The sequence below is a fragment of the Mercenaria mercenaria genome, chromosome 5 (assembly GCF_021730395.1).
Source record: "Mercenaria mercenaria strain notata chromosome 5, MADL_Memer_1, whole genome shotgun sequence".
NCBI classification, from domain to species: Eukaryota; Metazoa; Mollusca; class Bivalvia; order Venerida; family Veneridae; genus Mercenaria; species Mercenaria mercenaria.
This window is the reverse complement of record NC_069365.1, coordinates 84477362-84497381: the sequence shown is the minus strand read 5'-3', so window position 1 is coordinate 84497381 and position 20020 is coordinate 84477362. Positions and strand designations below refer to the sequence as shown.

At 33.8% G+C, this 20020-nt stretch overlaps 1 protein-coding gene across 1 annotated transcript in view; it reads right to left on the bottom strand.

The window, feature by feature from the left end:
* The window catches only part of LOC123557803 (uncharacterized), a 60151-nt gene extending 42531 nt beyond the window's left edge, over window positions 1-17620 (bottom strand). The window contains exons 1-5 of the mRNA XM_053544732.1: window positions 17609-17620; window positions 17277-17371; window positions 14310-14579; window positions 13622-13834; window positions 12981-13192 (exon numbers count right to left, since the gene is read on the bottom strand). Of these exons, the coding sequence (XP_053400707.1) occupies window positions 12981-13192; window positions 13622-13834; window positions 14310-14579; window positions 17277-17371; window positions 17609-17620 (802 nt within the window). The remainder of the gene's footprint in view (window positions 1-12980; window positions 13193-13621; window positions 13835-14309; window positions 14580-17276; window positions 17372-17608) is intronic.
* Window positions 17621-20020: the final 2400 nt, after the last annotated feature.

Below are 20020 nucleotides of genomic sequence, written 5' to 3'. Positions count from 1 at the left end.
ATGATACAGGTGCGACACACGATAGCGTCAGCGACTCAGCGTTGTATGTCGCGTCGCATTATCGTGCATCGCGTCACAATATCGACTGCCAAATCTACCTTGACACTCGATATTTATCGCTACACTTCGTGTTACAGGCGCAACGCACATATACAAAAGCCATTAATGCGACACACGACATTCAATTTGGCAATAACCGACTTCTTTAGTTGAGGTAGCTGAGACTGTTAGCATAGGATATGCTTTGGTTCAGTTATACTTTATTAAATCTGGGCTTTTCAAAACTTCGGGATAAAAGTTTATTCAGCAGGAACCAATAAATGTCAGTGTTCTTGATAATTTATAGTACTGGTTTGAAACAATTAAAACATATGCAGCGTTAAAAGTATATGTGGTTTACAAAAGATTGAAAAGCCTTTTAATAGGTGTATATTATCATGTAATTCCTTGTATAAATCGCAAGTCCATATCTTGTCATACTGTAAAAGCACACATTTTCGCTGGGTCAAAATTTTGCGCATTTGATATTTTGAGTATGTTCTTGAGGTTTAATATTCGTTTACTGGTCAACACTTAATTTTGCTAAGCTAAAGACAAAACTCGAAGAAAAGAAGAAAAATCATGAAAGTTTATTTATTGTTTTATGTAGTAAACATTTACTGAGTGCCTTGCCAGTCAATTGTCAACACTATATTTTAGGCAATAGATTTGAATATTGACCGACAAGTCATTCAATAAATTTAAACTACGTAAAGTTAAGCTAAGTTATTACGAAACTGTGATACATTGTATCACCCTTACTTTACTATAAAACCTGCTGCGTTTGCACAGTAAGAAGAAAACATACTGTATTTAAATTTGCATACGATTATTCCGATATATGTGCTACAATGCGTGTCTATTGCCATTTAAAAATATAACTATCTAGACAAAGCGTTATACAGACGCACAAAGCAGAGAAAATTGCTACAACAGAAATCAACTGTTAGTTGAATACACTTTCTATGACAATGCCAGGCAGCAAATCTTTCAAATTTTACATTTTGGCTGATATCAATACTGCCGTATACCTATCATCTAAGACGCTGTTTTTTATAATATAAAAAGTGAATCAACAATTTACCATTGTTTACCGTTTGTTTTTCAGCTTTATATTTTTATCATCTGTGTAAAAGAAGATTTGAATTTGTCCGCCAAAATATGATCTCGAAGCTACGAAAGACCCGTGGTGACATTTCAACTTCATTATTTCATGATTTCTGCTTCATGATTTCAAGATTTCCACTTCATGAATTCACGAATTCACGATTTCTGCTTCCTGATTTCACGATTTCAACTTCATGAATTCACGAATTCACGATTTCTGCTTCCTGATTTCACGATTTCCACTTCATGAATTCACGATTTCACGATTTCATGAATTCACGATTTCTTGATTTCACGATTTCATGATTTCTTGATTTCACGATTTCTTGATTTCCACTTCATGAATTCACGATTTCACGAGTTCTGCTTCCTGAATTCACGATTTTCACTTCACGAATTCACGATTTCACGAAAAAAAACTTCACGATTTCTTGATTTCATGATTTCACGATTTCTTGATTTCACGATTTCCACTTCTTGAATTCGCGATTTCACAATTAAACTTCACGATTTCATGATTTCTTGATTTCACTTGTTCTGTTTGGCCGATCCATTCCGTTACTCTCCATTCAATGAAGTGTAAACGTAATGAATGGTCTGGGTTACAGAGGATGAGTTTATACTCCTGCATACGTCTGTGTGGAGGTTGGGGAGGGATATTGGTGCCTGTACCAACACAGTATTGGTTACTTTCAACACTAAAACATATATGAACAAAATAAGATGCCCAAGTAGCTTTACTGTTTTAGACAATTCCAAAATATATAAGTATGTTTATTATGCCCACGCCATTTATGGCGACGGAGCATTAAGCCTTGCAGTTGTCCGTCCGTCAGTCCGTTATTTTGGAATCCGTCTTTCCGTCCATAGACACAATGGTTTCTGTTCATTTAAAAGAGAATGCTTGCATGGATTGAATTTATATTTTGTATGTACAAATGTATATCGAGGGCTTGGCGCAAAACTATTGTAAGTGTATATAAATAAAGAACAAGATACAATAGTTTTGCGCCAAGCCCTCGATATCCTTTCCACGCCTGTAACGTCTAAGCCGCTTTTTTACGTTTCAAACGGCCCTCGTGGTAAGGCTTGATCAACTCAGTTTGCATACCATTTACACAGCAGGTGGCAACAGCTTACATGTGAATAAGATGCATCGCTTTTCATTTAATAGCACAAAGATGGGGAGCTTACTAAAACCGAAAAAAGGGACTGGAACAATTTCACATTTTAAGCAATAATGCATTCTAAAAGTATTGTTTGTAAGTCTATTTCCTCATCAGTTGAGGCATTTTCGGCCAGTTTTCACTTTCAGAACCTAAACCTGGTTGTACAATTATATAACACGCTATCTTACATGTAGCGAATATCCGCGGTTTTCTACGTCATACATCAGTCATGTGACTAATAAAATCGCGAAAAGTTGAAATTGTACTATAATTATGAAATCGTGAAATCGAGAAATCGTGAATTCTTGAAGTGGAAATCGTGAATTCGTGAAATCGTGAAATATAATGGTGAAATCGTGAATTCGTGAAATCAAGAAATCGTGAATTCGTGAAGTTTAATGGTGAAATCATGAATTCGTGAAATCGCGAATTCATGAAGTGGAAATTATGAAATTGTGAAATCGTGAAATCGTGAATTCTTGAAATCGTGAATTCATGAAGTGGAAATCGTGAAATCGTGAATTCTTGAAATCGTGAATTCATGAAGTGGAAATCGTGAATTCATGAAGTGGAAATTGTGAAATCGTGAATTCGTGAAGTGGAAATAGTGAAATCGTGAATTCATGAAGTGGAAATCGTGAAATTTTATCATGAAATCGTGAAATCGTGAATTCATGAAGTGGAAATCGTGAAATCAGGAAGCAGAAATCGTGAATTCATGAAGTGGAAATCGTGAAATCATGAAGCAGAAAGCGTGAAATAATGAAGTTGAAATGTCACAACGGATCTTTCGTACGAAGCTAACATTTTCCGTGTTTATTGATATTTACTTATTTTTTTAAATTTTCATTTAAAGCAATATCGTGTCATTTTTATATAAGCGATATTTGTCCTATGTTCAAAAGCTAAAAGTAATTTTGTTAAATAACTTTGAAAAGACATATTAAACAAAACCAAAGTTTATAACCGTATGCACCATTAAGTTGGCAGCATGTGGTTATCATTAAGTTAAGACATGATCCGTGTATAAAAATAACTCTTTCATGATTAAATCAAAAAATATACAGATCTTACACAGTTATCACGAATCTACTTATCTTCACTTCTCTAACAGCAAAAAAAAATCCTGCGATCTTTATTTGTTTCTGTGAGATTAATGTAGGTCCGCCAATACGTGTAAAATACATTGCCAAAAAAGGATATTTTCGATTGTATCAAAAATATGTTGCTAGTCAACTTTGTAAACTCAGCAAGCGACACGTCTTTTAAGGATATATTAACAGTGGAATAAATTCTCCTCTGCAATTTCAATTATTAGTAAAACCTAATGGCATTTGAATGTCACAAAAGTTTTTCCAGTAATAGTCATATACCCGTTTTCTTGCATTATTGTTTTTTACAAGAAGGGGGAACATGTTTAACATTATATCAATTTTAAAGCTTACAGAAAATCATAATGTTTTTACAGCCACTCTCAATTTTTGACACTTCAGAACTATGAAGTTACGGTAAAAATTATTCAGGTCCGCTTTAACGAGTATCAAAATAATTCTAGTATTTTTAAACTTGTCTATCTCGTCAATTCATTTCAAGATACATTGTGATACAGTCTAACAGAAAAACTTATCATATTTTATAATTATATTTCCAATCATTGATAAATTATACCAACATGTTAAGATTTAAAGTAACAGTTTCTGTCTGTTAATGACTTCTGTCCGAGTAAAACTAAGTTTGGATTGACGGACATTCAGTTTATTAATATTTTAGGTTGGGAGTGGGTCGTATGGTGGGTGTGGGATGGGCGGTGTTATCGCAATGTTATATCAACACTATTGTAAGTCATATGACGACTTTCTCAATGTGAAGGAAAACACAGGTGCTCCACTGAGGATTGTTTCAGAAAATGGCGGATACCGTAGTAGAACCACCGACCTTATGTAAGCAAGCTTCCTCGTATGAATTTGTTGAATTATCAAAGCGCAATGACTCAGTGAAAAATCACCCAACTGGAACACAAAGACAATATGCGCATCTCCTTTTTACGTACATATAATATATTTTGTTTGGTAATTATAAAAAACTAATTAAATGTTAGAAAAAATAGCAAGATTATTTCATGAATGCCTGGAAAACAACTCACATTCCAAAAAAAAAAAAACGAAACAAAACAGGCAAAAAAACAGGGATAGATATCCAACAGGGAATGACACGTTCTTAAAACGCAGCCTTCTTAAACCGTAGCCCGGCACGCGTGCGTGCACACGACCAACACACACAATGCAAAGACACCATGACAAAACCAAGAAATAAAGGAACATAGTGGGACAACGCCTTTCAACGGTCAAAGGCCAAAACACCAATTTGGAGCTGAAACCGGTATCGCGTGATTCTCACACGGTCGTGACCAGGTCCACGGTTTATATATGTTTTTCAAACCTTGCCCATATGCTTATTCTTTGTTCAATATTTACACAAGTTTGCATAATATATCATCTAAGATAGCTTTTAAAACTTATTTAATTTTATTTTTATTTCATGCTCTAGAAATTTAAAAATATTGATTTGAATAAGCCCGATTTGGCGCATTTTACCGGATTTTATGGTGCTTCTGAAAAAAACTTGCAGAACACAGTTACTAATCTTTTCCACGAATTAAATTGTCTTACAACTTGCTAAAGGTGATAAAACTTGCTAAATCTGTGCTATACCCTAAACCGCGACACCGGCTTATCCTCACTCTCATCACCACCATGTTCCAAAGCCATATGACAGTGTAAGTAAAGGTTATCCCTGCCAGGTAAATCTACGGTGGCACTGAGGTGACATCTGCAACACTTTATGTATATTTTGGCCACAACTTAGTAAATTTACTAAGTTGTGGCCACAATATAATAACTCGTGGCCACTATTTACTAAGTTGTGGCTACAATATAATAAGTCGTGGCCACAATTTACAAAGTTGTGTCCACAACAAAAATAAAGTGTTGCGGATGTCAACTCTGTGCCACCGTATAAATCCCTATTGCACGTTATGGCAACGTAAGGCATGTTTTGTAAAATATAAATATTAATTAAACAAAACAATCCTTTAGAACCAAAAACGCATGTACACTATGCCTTTGAGGAAAACAGAGCAACAAGGGAAACACCCTTAAGGGCCCGACGAAACAGGCCAGAGAATAGAAATCATAATAGCTCATTTTCGGTGGGATTTAAGAACTACCTATCATAGAGTCCTCCGCCTGTTTCGTCAGACACTTTCAAAGAGGAAAGCGTAACGTTCAACTGTAAAATAGGTGACACTGGGGTCATTTCTGAGAAATAAATTCGAAAATTCAGATTTAATCAAAACTATATAAACATTTATAATTTCACCCAATTAGGAATGATCCATTTATCAATATAAAACCCCGATTTTGAGAATAAACTAAACCTTGTTTCACATGAAATGACTTCATAAAATTAATGTTTAATTCAGCAACTCAGTTTTAAGGCGTCATGCGCTGTTATTGTTTTTTTTTTTTTTTTTTTTTTTTTTTTTAATCAGGAAGTTGGCTTATGCTTAAATAAATATTTATATTGCTAAAACCAAAACCATAATTGCTATTCATGAAGACTACGACACTGTAACTGATACTCTTGAAATAGCGCTAGAGCACGCCTGTGTGGTTTCTCAATAAAATAGGAAGTATTGAAAACATTGATAAAAGCAGATATATGAAAGTCCAAATGAAGATTTTTATACAGTTGATTCTGATATATTTGTAGTGTACTGAAGTTTATACACAGTCACTTGTGTTCACAAAGTTAAAATTTATAAGTTGCTTTCTATTATAAAAATATTGAATGTCGATTTTAAACAATTGTACACTGTCAAATCATTTTGCTGCATTATGAATGGTACATAGGTAGTACAGTGATAGAGCGTCCACTTCTTGCGGGAGGTTGTTGGATCGCTGGCTGACCAAAGACATGATAGATTGTACCAGTAGCTCCCTTTGCCTGGCAGTTAGCATTAAAATGACTTCTCTTCTCTCATACACACATGCAGGTAAATATCATAAAGAAAGATTAATGTATGTTGATGAACTAGTTTCAAAATACATTCAAATAGGTTAGCATAAACTATCCATGGTGCAAAACGTAGCATATATAAAATCTCAAAAGAAGACTCTATATTTAGACAAACTTATTTTGTAATTCTGTTATTCCATCTGTTTGAAATTTTTACAGCTTTTTATTGTTTCCAAAGAATGACATAAATGAGTAAAAGGGAATATAGAACGTTTGGCCGGGAGTTGGGTGGGAATTTACTTGGAGCCAAGAATTATTTTGCCTTTTATGAAAGTCAGAATACTTTTGCAGAACATGAAAGCCAGAATTATGTTTTCAGAGTAAACTAAAGATAATTTTTCTCTTTATTAGCTCGACTTTTCGAAGAAAATGTAGAGCTATTGCACTCGCCCCGGCGTCGGCGTCGGCTAAAGTTTTTGATAAAGTCAAATATCTCTGTTACTATCAAAGCTATTGATTTGAAACTTAAAATAGATATTTACTATCAAAGTCTACACCAGGAGAAACAATCCCCATAACTCTGATTGAATTTTGACAGAATTATGCCCCTTTTTAACTTAGAATTTTTGGTTAAAGTTTTTGATAAAGTCAAATATCTCTGTTACTGTTAGAGCTATTGACTTGAAAGTTAAAATACTTATTTACCATCAAAGTCTACACCAGAAGAAACAATTCCCACAACTCTGATTGAATTTTGACCAAATTATGCCCCTTTTTAACTTAGAAGTTTTTGTTAAAATTTTTGATAAAGTCAAATATCTCTGTTACTATCAAAGCTTTTGACTTGAAACTTAAAATACTTATTTACCATCAAAGTCTACACCAGGAGAAACAATCCCCATAACTCTGTTTTGAATTTTGACAGAATTATGCCCCTTTTTAACTTAGAATTTTTTGTTAAAATTTTTGATAAAGTCAAATATCTCTGTTACTATTAAAGCTTTTGACTTGAAACTCAAAATAGTTATTTTCTATCAAAGTCTACACCAGGAGACACAATTCCAATAACTCTGATTTGAATTTTGACAGAATTATGTCCCTTTTTAACTTGGATTTTTTTTTACTGGCAAAGCTCTAATTCAGAGTCAAGCACTGAGAAAAGTCGAGCGTGCTGTCTTACGGACAGCTCTTGTTTTTTTTTGTTACACTTACGTTATTAAAAAAACTAACAGGCGCGATAGTGACATACATTCAGGGATGAACCAACTGTATTATGTATGTATAGTTATACACCAGGTGTAGGAGGGTGGGGAAGACTATTAGAGGGAGAACCCCATCCTGCAATTCTTTAGCATTTTAAACACTTAATACTGCAGAAAGTCATTCTGTCATTGACTGAATTTCACAAATGCTTTACTTTTTTACATGAAGAAAAGTTTGTACTTAAAATATATTTTCTATAAAGAATAAAAAAATAATGATTATTTGTAATTCACATTCTTTGGTCTAATGATGTGTAGTTTTGTTTTTGGATGGTTGCGTCCTTATATCTGAATATTTCTCAATCTATACATACACATACACTGTGGAGTTTCGTATTGGGTCGTTGCGTTTCTTAATCCTAACATTTACGCATCCATGCACTGGGCGATTTAGCATTTTGCTTGTGAAGGTTACATTTAGTTCTTAAATTTGAATATTTATGCAAGCTTTTACAAACCTATTTGGAATTTCGTCTAGAGAAGGATGCGTTCATAGGTCCGAATATTTATTAAAATTTAAATGCAGCCACTGATAGACGGTTTCAGTTAAATCGAGGCTGAAGATTTTCATTTTTGTCGTGTTGGACGACCAGTGGAATTTCCACTTTTTCTATCTTACAATCGCAGTAATTTCGTTTGTGGCCTTTGGTGGCCGTAAAATATTTCCCCATTCATTCAAACCATTCAAATGGAATGTAGTTCGAATGTGTTAGTGGTGATTTTTACCTCTTCAGCTTGAACATTTCACCCTTTGTGGTTCAAATCACTTTCATAGCTTTAGGTATAGTTCAACCACCATTTGCATATGTTGCCTGCCTGCCTGCTTTTGTAATGTTTTTCTGCTGACAATCTCTGGTACATGTAACTTATCCGATTCAATTTGGTCGTTCTTTATCAGTAATTTCATAATTGCCTTCTAATATAGTAAACCATACACAATGTCTGGCAAAATAAAAGCATTTGTGGAACATTGATAAAGAAACAACTGAAACTTACATGTAATACTCATAAACCACACAGAAGCCTGTTGATGTAATGTACACATCTTTTATGTATTCGGTAAATAGGTGGGAAATAATTAAATGAAAATCTGTAAACATTTATTTATGTTTTATAATAACTATACACATCATTGTTTAGTGATTAAGTGTTCATTTTTGTAGATTTATGCCAATCATAAATACACACGAAATACCTTGATTTTAGACTCATTTCCTAATCCTTTAAAACACAATCCCTAATTGGTACATTGATTCTTAATGATGCATAAGAAGATCGTTCCGAAGCATGGAACAATATTGAGCTAATCGACCGTAGAGTCTATTTGGCTGAGTCTGTTAATAGAAGGTAATACAATTTGCAGCACCCCTCACGCCCTTCCGCACCTACTTTACCTACATATTGAATGTACTAAATGATCAAAAGGATCTCAAAATATAACAGCATAACATTCACTTTATATCAATTTTAAATGAACTTTTTTCGGCATATTTGTGATGATAAAGTATGATAAAAAAGTTTGACATGTTCAACAATACCAACGAATCTTCTTAAAGCAGCTTTTTCAATAGTACCAAGGTTAAATCATACCAAGTAATGTTCTTAAATCAGCTTAAAATGTTTGACTATTAAATAATACCAAGTAATGTCTTAGAATCAGCTTGCAATGTGCGGATCTCTTTAACCAATGGCAAATATTTCAAAAACAACCACAGGATCTGTGCGTTTTATTTCGCCATTTTATTAGAAATCTTTATTTTCCCATAGTCACTTATTATGATAAATTGTGTGAGGTATTTTCAAATCACTGTAGCAAAACACCTGCATTTGTAGCACACGACTCTTTCTTTTTCATTTTCTAAGTATATTTTGATGTTTCCATGAAAGAGAATTTAATTAAATTCTACAATTTGTAGAATTTTTCATCTAAATTTATAGAACTACATTTAGGTTATATTTGATGTCTAGTATGGTCAAAAGTGTCACAGAAATTAGAACTCTCATCCAAGACATACTTCCGAGTATGTTTGAGCGTGATGAAGTATTTAAAAACATAGCGCTATGCGGAATCTAAAAGACGAATGTCTTTTTGGATAAAAATGTTAAGTTAGGCAAGACTTCTTTCATTAATTTAACTAACTGAGTATTTTGTGAATCTATGTCATGAATATATATATACGCAAAATATTCATTCCGGGAATAAATATCAATCTCAAAAATGGAATCATTATTTGAAATATTTTAGTCTTGATAATTTGAACAGAGCGGACATGTTATTTAGTAGACAACGAGCTCAATTTTGCCACACTGATTATTGTAAAATGCATTATATGATTTGAAGATATTTGATCTACAGTAGTTAAATATAACACCATGCCAATAATATCAATTACTGCTTGTAATGCTTTACTTAATGTCAGTAAGGCGAATAAAATCTAGATGTGTGAAAATTCAGAATCTCTTGATAACAGGAAATAGGAAATCAACACGTTATGTATCGGCAAAACGTTAATCGGACTAGAGAGCAACGTAATCTGAGTTACAACTGACACAATATAATGTTATTATCCATTGAGTACACATCATAACCTTCAAATCAAGTCATATCAATTAAGGAACTACATTACTTAAATGACCGGTGTACGCTGTTTATAAAGGCTGTACCGTAAGACTGACTAAGAGTAAACACAGTAAAACTTTACATGTTTCATAACGTAATTTTGAAGCACAGAATAGTCAGCAATTTAAACATACCTAAATTTTTCAGCTTGATTATAAAAATCTATAACCACATACAAACATAATCAAATATCTTTAGGAATGGTGGCACAATTATAAAAGGCAAATCAGACTCGTATTTTATTTCAAAATTTTATAGTTTATACAAACAAATGTTATAAATTTATGAATGTTGTTTAAACCTTTTATCTGCTGATTTTTATGTCGAAAAGAGGAAGTAACTGAATACATAAATAATACCTTGATATTGTAAGCGTTTGAATTACACATGTTATAGAGAGCATGTTTAATAACTGATTTCATTATATTTGCAGTCGTAAGGATCTATAATTAGACGTTTACGTTGTAGTAACGTTTGCACAACACGTCTTACAAATGTTTGATCTATGTTCACCGCCGTTTGAATACATCTGCGGATGTCTCTAAATTGATTTTGGTACTTCTAGCATGTGTAAATGTTGATTTCTCCTCAACCCGCGGCTAGAGGGCGTAGACGATAGCATGCATTTCCACTACCGTCAGTGAACAGGCTCAATCAAACCGAAACTGCAACATTTTCGTTTTTGTCGTGCTGAGCGACCTGGGAAGTTTCCACTTTTTCTATTTTATTTAAATATCTTGAAAATAGTCTACATCATGGCAATAGATACTAAAAGTCCAAAGACGCATTAAACTATTCCTAAAATATAGACACTGCACGATTTAGCACGTATCAGTGTCTTAAAATACTGTAGACAAACTGACAAGACAAAGATCACTAAGATATTAAGTATCATTATCTATATCAAGAATAGAAATAATCGGATTAGGAATCCGTAATCAAAATAAAACTACACAGATGAAAGTTAACATCTATCTCAAGACTTAGACGAATTCGAATTTACAAACTTGTTTTACTAGCTATTCTAGGTTCCCTATAATTTTAAAAGGTAATAACAAAAAGGTATTGATTTTATTAAATAACAGATCAGTTCATTATCATAACATGATCAGGTTTCAGTTGATAACGTGAGTTAAGTAGTATTCAGAATACATATATCTGCATTATAAATGGTCTGTTAGATATTATACTATTATGGCATATGGCCGTAAACGTGTGTAATTGCCTTAAACCCATCCCCACTGAGTGCTTTTCTAAGCAATGTTTGTTCTACCCGCTCAGCAACTGCCTGCATACCGTCAAAACTAACTAATTTAAATATGTTTTAAACAGCAGATGAAGAACTGCCTTTCACCTTTGAAATTATTGTGTTTAGGTAACACTGCTGTTGACCTAGACATACCACCTTATCGTTGCTTAATAAAGAGAAAGAGATAGTACTTACAAGACGCTGGGATGAAACTTGTAAAGATTGTTAAAACTCCATAAAAACTTAATTTCCTATTTTGACTCTTTCTAGCCATCTCAAAAAAAAAAAACTGTTTTATGTGTGCGAGTTTTATTTAAAAGAGAAAGTATATCCAACACTTAAGATATATTTACAGACACCGGATATTTTAATTGGCGGGTTGTACGTATTCAGATTGTTAGATAATTTTTTTTAGATGTGTACACATTTACGCGAATCCGAGTTTCCGTATGGAGTGTTGTATTGGCCGCCGTATCGAATATTACATCAACGCCTTTTATTTTTAGCTGTATATTTAAATCTAAATACATATTATGTTATGACATACATTTATGATGAACAACTACGAATTTGAACATAAATCTACTTTACAAGAAGATTCATGAGAATATATCATTAGAATTATTTAGTTTAAATCTTAAAGATATATACTATAACAGAAGTATTATTGTTGATCCTGTTGTATCTCTTAACTCTATAGTACCTGGATAAAAACAAGTTACTTAAAATATACAATCGTGCTTCCGCGACTTTTCCCTTAACAAAGAAGAGGAGTCCTTTGCATAAACCAAAGTTTAAAAATATAAAATAAATATTTGATTTTGATTAATCCTTGTACTATGTGTGTAGAGCGTTAAAAGCATTGAGGTTTCTTTTTCCAAAACAAATATTAAATATAAATGATGTGTAGCGAACACTTTCTACTCTACTTCACATAACTTTTAAATAATAGTTGTAAACGCATTTTATTTAAATGTGTGATATTTCAGTTTTACAATCCAAACATTGTTGAAATTTAGTTTTGGCTTGTAACTATGTTTAACTTAGTAAAATAAAACATAGACGACTGCAAAACAGTTAAATAAGTCAATTATGTACCGCATTATGTGAAAATGTGAATGTTATATAAAACTGTCATCATGAACAAGCGTACGTATTAGGTACAAGTTTATTATGTACGTGTACGACAGACAATAGATAAGACCATTTTTTCTTAAATTTCAAAGGCGTTTGAATTTTTCTGGAATTACGTTCCTTTAAGGGTCATACAATTCCTTGAAATATTTATTTCCTTGATTCAATTGGATTCTAAATATTTCTTCTTGCTTCTCATTACATAATTTATGCGTTCTAATGTAAAATACATCTCTGAAATCATTGAGCACATATAAGGCATCAATGAAATCATTAAGCATAGCAACCTTCTCTTTGAAATCGACCAGCACAACATACGCATAAGTGAACTTATCGAGCACAACAAATACATGTCTGAAATTACTGATTACAGCAAAACACACCTCTTAAATTATCGAGCACAGCAAGCACATCGCTGAAATGATTGAGCACAGCAAACACATGTCTGGAATTATCGAGCACAGCAAACACGTGTCTGAAATTATCGAGCACAACAAGCACATCGCTGAAATATTTGAGCACATTAAACACATTGTTAAAATAACTGAGCACAGCTAACACATCTCTGAAAATATCGGGAACAGCAGAGGCATCTCTGAAATTATCGAGAACAGCAAACACATGTCTTGAATTATCGAGCACTGCAAAGCACATATCAGAAATAATCGAGCACAGTAAACACATCTCTGAAATTATCGAACACAGGATACGTATCTCTGAAAATATCGAGCACAGCAAGCACATCTCTGAAATTACTGAGCACAGTAAACAGAAGACGGCAAACTATTCTCTGAAATTATCCAGCACAGCATACGCATCTCTGAACTTATCGAGGACAGGATATGCATCTCTGAAACTATTGAGCTCAGAACACGCATCTCTGAAATTATCGAACACTGTAAAGACATCTCTGATATTATTGAGCAAAGCAAAAATTTATCTGAAATTATCGAGCACAGCAAACAAAGCTCTGAAATAAATGTGCACATCAAACACATATCTGAAATTATCGAACACAACAAACACATCTCTGAAATCTTCGAATACAACATGCACATATCTGAAATCATCGAACACAAGCACATATCTGAAATCAGCGAGCACATCAAACACATATCTGAAATCATCGAACACAGCAAACACATATCTGAAATCATCGAATACAACAAGCACATATCTGAAATCATCGAACACAACAAGCACATCTCTAAAATCATCGAGCACATCAAACACATATCTGAAAGCATCGAACGAAACAAAAACATATCTGACATTATCGAACACAACAAGCACATGTCTAAAATCATCTAACAAAACAAAAACATCTCTGAAATCATCGAACACTAAAACAAATATCTGAAATCATCGAACACATCAAACACATATCTTAAATCATCGAAGGCAACAAATACATATCTGAAATCATCGAACACTAAAACACATATCTGAAATCATCGAACACATCAAACACATATCTGAAATCATCGAGCGCAACAAAATCATCTCTGAAATCATCGAACACTTAAACACATATCTGAAATCATCGAACACAACAAACACATATCTGAAATCATCGAACACAACAAACACATATCTGAAATCATCGAACACATCGAACACATATCTTAAATCATCGAACGCAAAAAACACATCTCTGAAATCATCAAACACAACAAAAACAGCTTTGAAATCAATGAAACTAAAACACATACCTGAAATCATCGAACACACCAAACTTATATCTGAAATCATTGAACACAACGAGCACATCTCTGAAATCAACGAGCACATCAAACACATATTTGAAGTCATTGAACGCAACAAAAACATATCTGACCTCATTGAACACAACAAGCACATCTCCGAAATTATCGAACCCAACAAAAACATTTCTGAAGTAATCGAACACAACAAATACATCTCTGATATCATCGAAAACAAGAAACACAACTCTGAAATCATCGAACACAAGAAGCATATATCTGAAATCATCGAACAAACACAGCAAACACATCTCTGAAATCACCAAGGACATCAAACACATCTCTGAAATCATCGAACACAGCAAACACAAATTTGAAATGATCGGACACATCAGTACATATCTGAAATAATCCCGCACATCAAACACATGTCTTAAATAATTGAACACATCACACACATATCTGAATTATCGAGCGTAGCAAACACATCTCTGAAATTATTGAGAAAAGCAAACATTTATCTGTAATTATCGAGCACAGCAAAACAAGCTCTGAAACAAATGCGCACATCAAACACACATCTGAAATCATCGAACACATCAAACGCATATCTGAAATCATCGAATACAACAAAAACATATTATTATTATACCAGATTTGTTCAGCGCCCTTTTCATATGTAATATACGTTCAAAGGCGCTTTACAATTAAACATGTGACACATCGCAGATATGTAGGAAAATAACAAAACATGACATATGCAATCACAAAACTGAAACTGAACTATTTGATTAAACGTCTTTTTTATAATGATATTTTCAATGGCGTTGTACATAGTAATAAAAATAATAGTTATTACAACAATATCATAAATGAACAATGATAATATTTACAGCCTTATTGTAACAAACAGCCATGACCGCAACCCCCACCCCTGAGGTCGTTTTACCCCTATTGCCAATACCAGTGCTTTAAACATCTGGTACGCCCAGACGGGCTGCATATAGTGGTTCAACCTCCCGGTAAATGGTGCCATCATGTACTGTTTTAGATAGAAATACCACACATTTCAAGTGAAACTTAAGTCTTGCGAAAAACACACATATAGAACGTCATAACCCTTAAAATGTGACATGATGAAATAAAAGATGGATTGTCAATTTAGTTAATTACATGATGAATTGTACAGTTAAGAGATCTTCGTCAGCGACGAATGACTTGCTGTAGTTCTGTATTACAAAAATAACAATGGCATATTTATTATGAGTAGAAACAGTCACAGTTGGTATCTATGTGTAGTAGAAAATTTTGAAAAGGTGTGTTTTGAGAGCTCTTTTGAATGAATTAAGTGATGAATCTTTTCTGAGATTGTCAGGGAGAGAGTTCCATAGTTTTGCGGTGGCAACCCTGAAACTTCTATCCCCGTAGGTAACCAGTCGACTTTTTTGTGGCACAAGGGTTGTTGCTGCATTTGCTGACCTCAGATTTCTAGTTGGCACGTACACCTCTAGTAAGTCTCTCATATACACCGGCGACTGTCCATGCAAGGCCTTGAATGTTTGAATGAGAATTTTGTATTTGATTCTATCTTGTATTTGAAGCCAATGAAGATCTTTAAGGATTGGTGTTATACATTGTATGTTCAAAACGGGTTGTTTTCGTAATAAGACGTGCAGCTGTGTTTTGGACATTTTGCAGTTTGCTCGTTGTTGATTTTGGCACGTCGTACAAAAGAGCATTGCAGTAATCTAACCGTGAGGTCACAAGCGAGTTTATCAGGGTTTTTGTGGCTTCAGTTGTCAAATATGGTCGAATATGACCAACGTGTCGTATTTGGCCGTAGCATGTTCGAGTCACAGAATTAACATGATGGTCCATGTGCATGTTCGAATTCATCCATGAGATGATTTCTTTTAGGCATTGTTCAACTCGTGTGATTGTGGCTGCCTTTGATGCTTGGTCAACTGGTTTAAACGATAGATAGAGTTGGGAGTCATCTGCATAAAAGTGGTGGTTTAGACCGTGGTTTCTACAGATGGACCCGATTGGCTTTGTGTACATCGTGTAGAATTTTGGACCTAGAACAGATCCTTGAGGAACACTGAATTTCATAAGGACTGGTTCAGAGAGTTTGCCATCGATGCATACTGTTTGGTAGCGGTCTGTTAGATATGATGCCACCCATTGAAGGGGTTTATCTGCGAATCCAAAATTAAATTTGAGTCTGTGAAGAAGGGTGTTATGGTCAATGGTGTCGAATGCAGCCGACAGGTCCAACATCACAAGTACTGTGACGTCACCTTTGTCAAGGGATTCGAGAATGTCGTTCTGAACTTTTAACAATGCGGTTTCAGTTGAATGAAATTTTCTGTATGCTGACTGGTTTATTTCATGTAATTGATTGTTCGTCAAATGTTCCTCAATTCTTCTGTTTACCACTTTTTCAAGGATTTTTGAGAGGAATGGCAGATTGGAAACAGGCCTGTAATTCTTGAGTGTGTTTTGGTCAAGACTTGGCTTTTTTAGCAATGGTCTTATTCGTGATGTTTTAAATGATCACACTTATCAGACATCATCGAACACAACAAGCATATCTCTGAAATAATCGAACACAACAAAACATCTCTGAAATCATCGAACACTAAAACACATATCTGAAATCATCGATTGCATTAACCACATATCTGAAATCATCGAACACAACAAGCACGTCTCTGAAATCAACGAGCACATTAAACACATATCTGACATCATCGAACACAACAAGCACATCTCTAAAATTATCGAACACAACAAAAACATCTCTGTAGTCATCGAACACTAAAACACATATCTGAAATCATCGAACGCATCAAACACATATCTGAAATCATTGAACACAACAAAAGCATCTCTGACATCATCGAACACAACAAACACACCTCTTAATCATCGAACACAACAAAAACATATCTGAAAGTATCGAACACAGCAAACGCATCTCTGAAATCATCGAGGACATCAAACACGTCTCTAAAATCATCGAACATAGCAAACACAAATTTGAAATGATCGAACACAGCAATACATATCTGAAATAATCAAGCACATCAGACACATGTCTTAAATCATTGAACACATCACACACATATCTGAAATCATCGAACACAGTGAACACATCTATGAGAATATCGAGCAGAGCAAAACGTGACTGAAAATCATCAAGCACAGCAAAATTTGTCTGAAATCAAAGAGAAAATCAAACACATATCTGAAACCTTTGAGTACAGTCAACACATCTTTAATATCATCGAACACATAAAACATACCTCCGACGTCATTGAGCACATCAAAACATATGTCTTGAATACTGAGTACAACGAACCCCGCATGAGCCATATATGTCAAAAATGCTACCAGCGATTGCATAGGAAATATCAAAGAAACATGGCACTAGACTCATAAATAATTAATCATTCAAATATTCTATTGTTTTTTCATTAGCGAATTTTATTAAATGACGTAGTATATAAACTCGCAACATACATTTCAGACAATAGACACAAATGTTTTATATATTTTGATACTGAATCAGCTGAAAACCAAGTAAACTGTTACTTTCAAAATGAAAATATTGTTGATTATCTGTTTAAAACTGCTACTTCTTGTGTCATAAAATATTTAACAAAGGAGGTTTGCTTCTTTCTCTGGTCAGTGAGAATGTGTTTAGTATCTATGTTTCTAATCAAGTAGTTCGTACTGATGTTCATCTTCTGAAATACCAAAATAACTGTGTGACATAAATTTCATACTAAAAACCGTCTGATGTATTATTATCATTTTTATGATTTATAAGGAAAAATGGGTATTATTTAGTGTGATTATATAAACATTGATAAACTATGTAGTATTTGATTGTGCAATGACGACCTTAGAACACATTAATGACGCATTAATAATATTACCTTATTAGACGGTCAAAATATGTTTCTGTGCACTGATATTTCAGTAGCACAAAATTAACACTTACCCTGTGTGTTTTAAATAGTAAAATATACATAACTTATAAAATCAAGATAAACATTCATTACCAGAAATGTCTTTGGTACTCTTCTTCTGAGAATGCTACTTCTACTATCGAGTGTAACCTAATTTGTAAGTTTAAATAAAGTGGTAAAGAAAGTCAAATGATAATGAGCAATGGAAAGTGTGTCTTTGGTTACAAAAATGGAACGATTTTTCGAAAAAAATGTTATTTGTTTTTATCTCCTTTAATATAATGTCTAATTAAAGTAAATAAAACACGCTTAAATTGAAAATTCAATTACTTACATGCAAATGGATTCATTGTTCTCCAAAGGTTTTCAGAAAAGAAACATAAGCACTATATATAAATCAAATATGAAAATTGTAATCAGACTTGCGAATTATTAGACCAATTTTCTCACCACTGCTGCCTTCAATAGTGTCAGAGGCATCATCAAGCTCTTCCTTTGATTTCACATCTATACCTGTAATGATTTTGATTCCTGATAAAATGTTTTCTTACGTAGACAACAAACGATTTACGTACATTGATATCTCGATTAAGATATATATTGTATTACAATTTGAATCAATCATAACCAAGACATTTTTTTGTTCACATGTTCGAGTTAAAAGGAAAATAGAGTTGATATACTGAAACACCTTTTTCAACAATGTACAACTTAATGCCTATACTAACTTTGTCTTTGTGTCATTAATATTTTTGTTATTGATCTGTATATTGAAACCTACTGTTGTAGTTCATACGAACTATTTATTTCTAGTGTTTACGAAGACAGCTGTTCCTGTAAGAACTTCATTTGAAACATTAGTAATGCGAGCAAAATCCCGATCCTTGTGTAATTTATTTTTTATCTGGAGTGATTTCATAGAAAGTTCGTGACCAACCTTTTTTTTCACTTTTGTAAACATGTTTTTTGCAGTATGTCATATGTAATCATGGTTATACCAAATGAAATCGAATCACAATACAAATTTAATGTAGATATTGTCTATACGTATTGACCTGGCACTCATAAATATTCCGTAAATCTGTGCCCAGACCTAAATAGCGATATAAATATTGACAAAACAATATATAAATCGCCAAACGGCATGTACAGATATAGCTGTGCGGACAAAGCGTTCAGTTACCAATCTCTTGATTGTGGGTTCGAGGCCCCTGTCGGACCATATTACTTTTTATTTCAACTGTTTACTATAAAAGCGGACAATTGTCAAACTTATCACGATTTATTATTCATTTATCTGAAGAAATACACATGTTGTTTTGATGTTTTTGTTGGGTTTAACGACGCATCGACACAATTATAGGTCATATGACGAGATTCAAGCTTTAATTGTAGAGGAAGACCCTATGTGCCCCCTTCGTACATCATTTAATCACGGGCGGGCACCTGAGTAGAACCACCGACCTTCCGTAGGACAGCTGGATGGCTTCCTCACATGTAGGATTCAACACCCCGATTGGGGCTTGAGCCCACATCGGTGAGGAGCAAGTGATTTGAAGTCAGCGACCTTCCCCCCTCGGATGCTCCCTACATTCTTCTACGTACATGTCAGTGAACCGTTATTCAAAATGTCGACTTAAATCTTCTGGACTGGACAGGTGTTCGTTTATTCAAGAACTGGTGTCATTAAACGATAGAAATTAAATAATAAAATAAATACTACAAAACCGTGAAATATGTTTC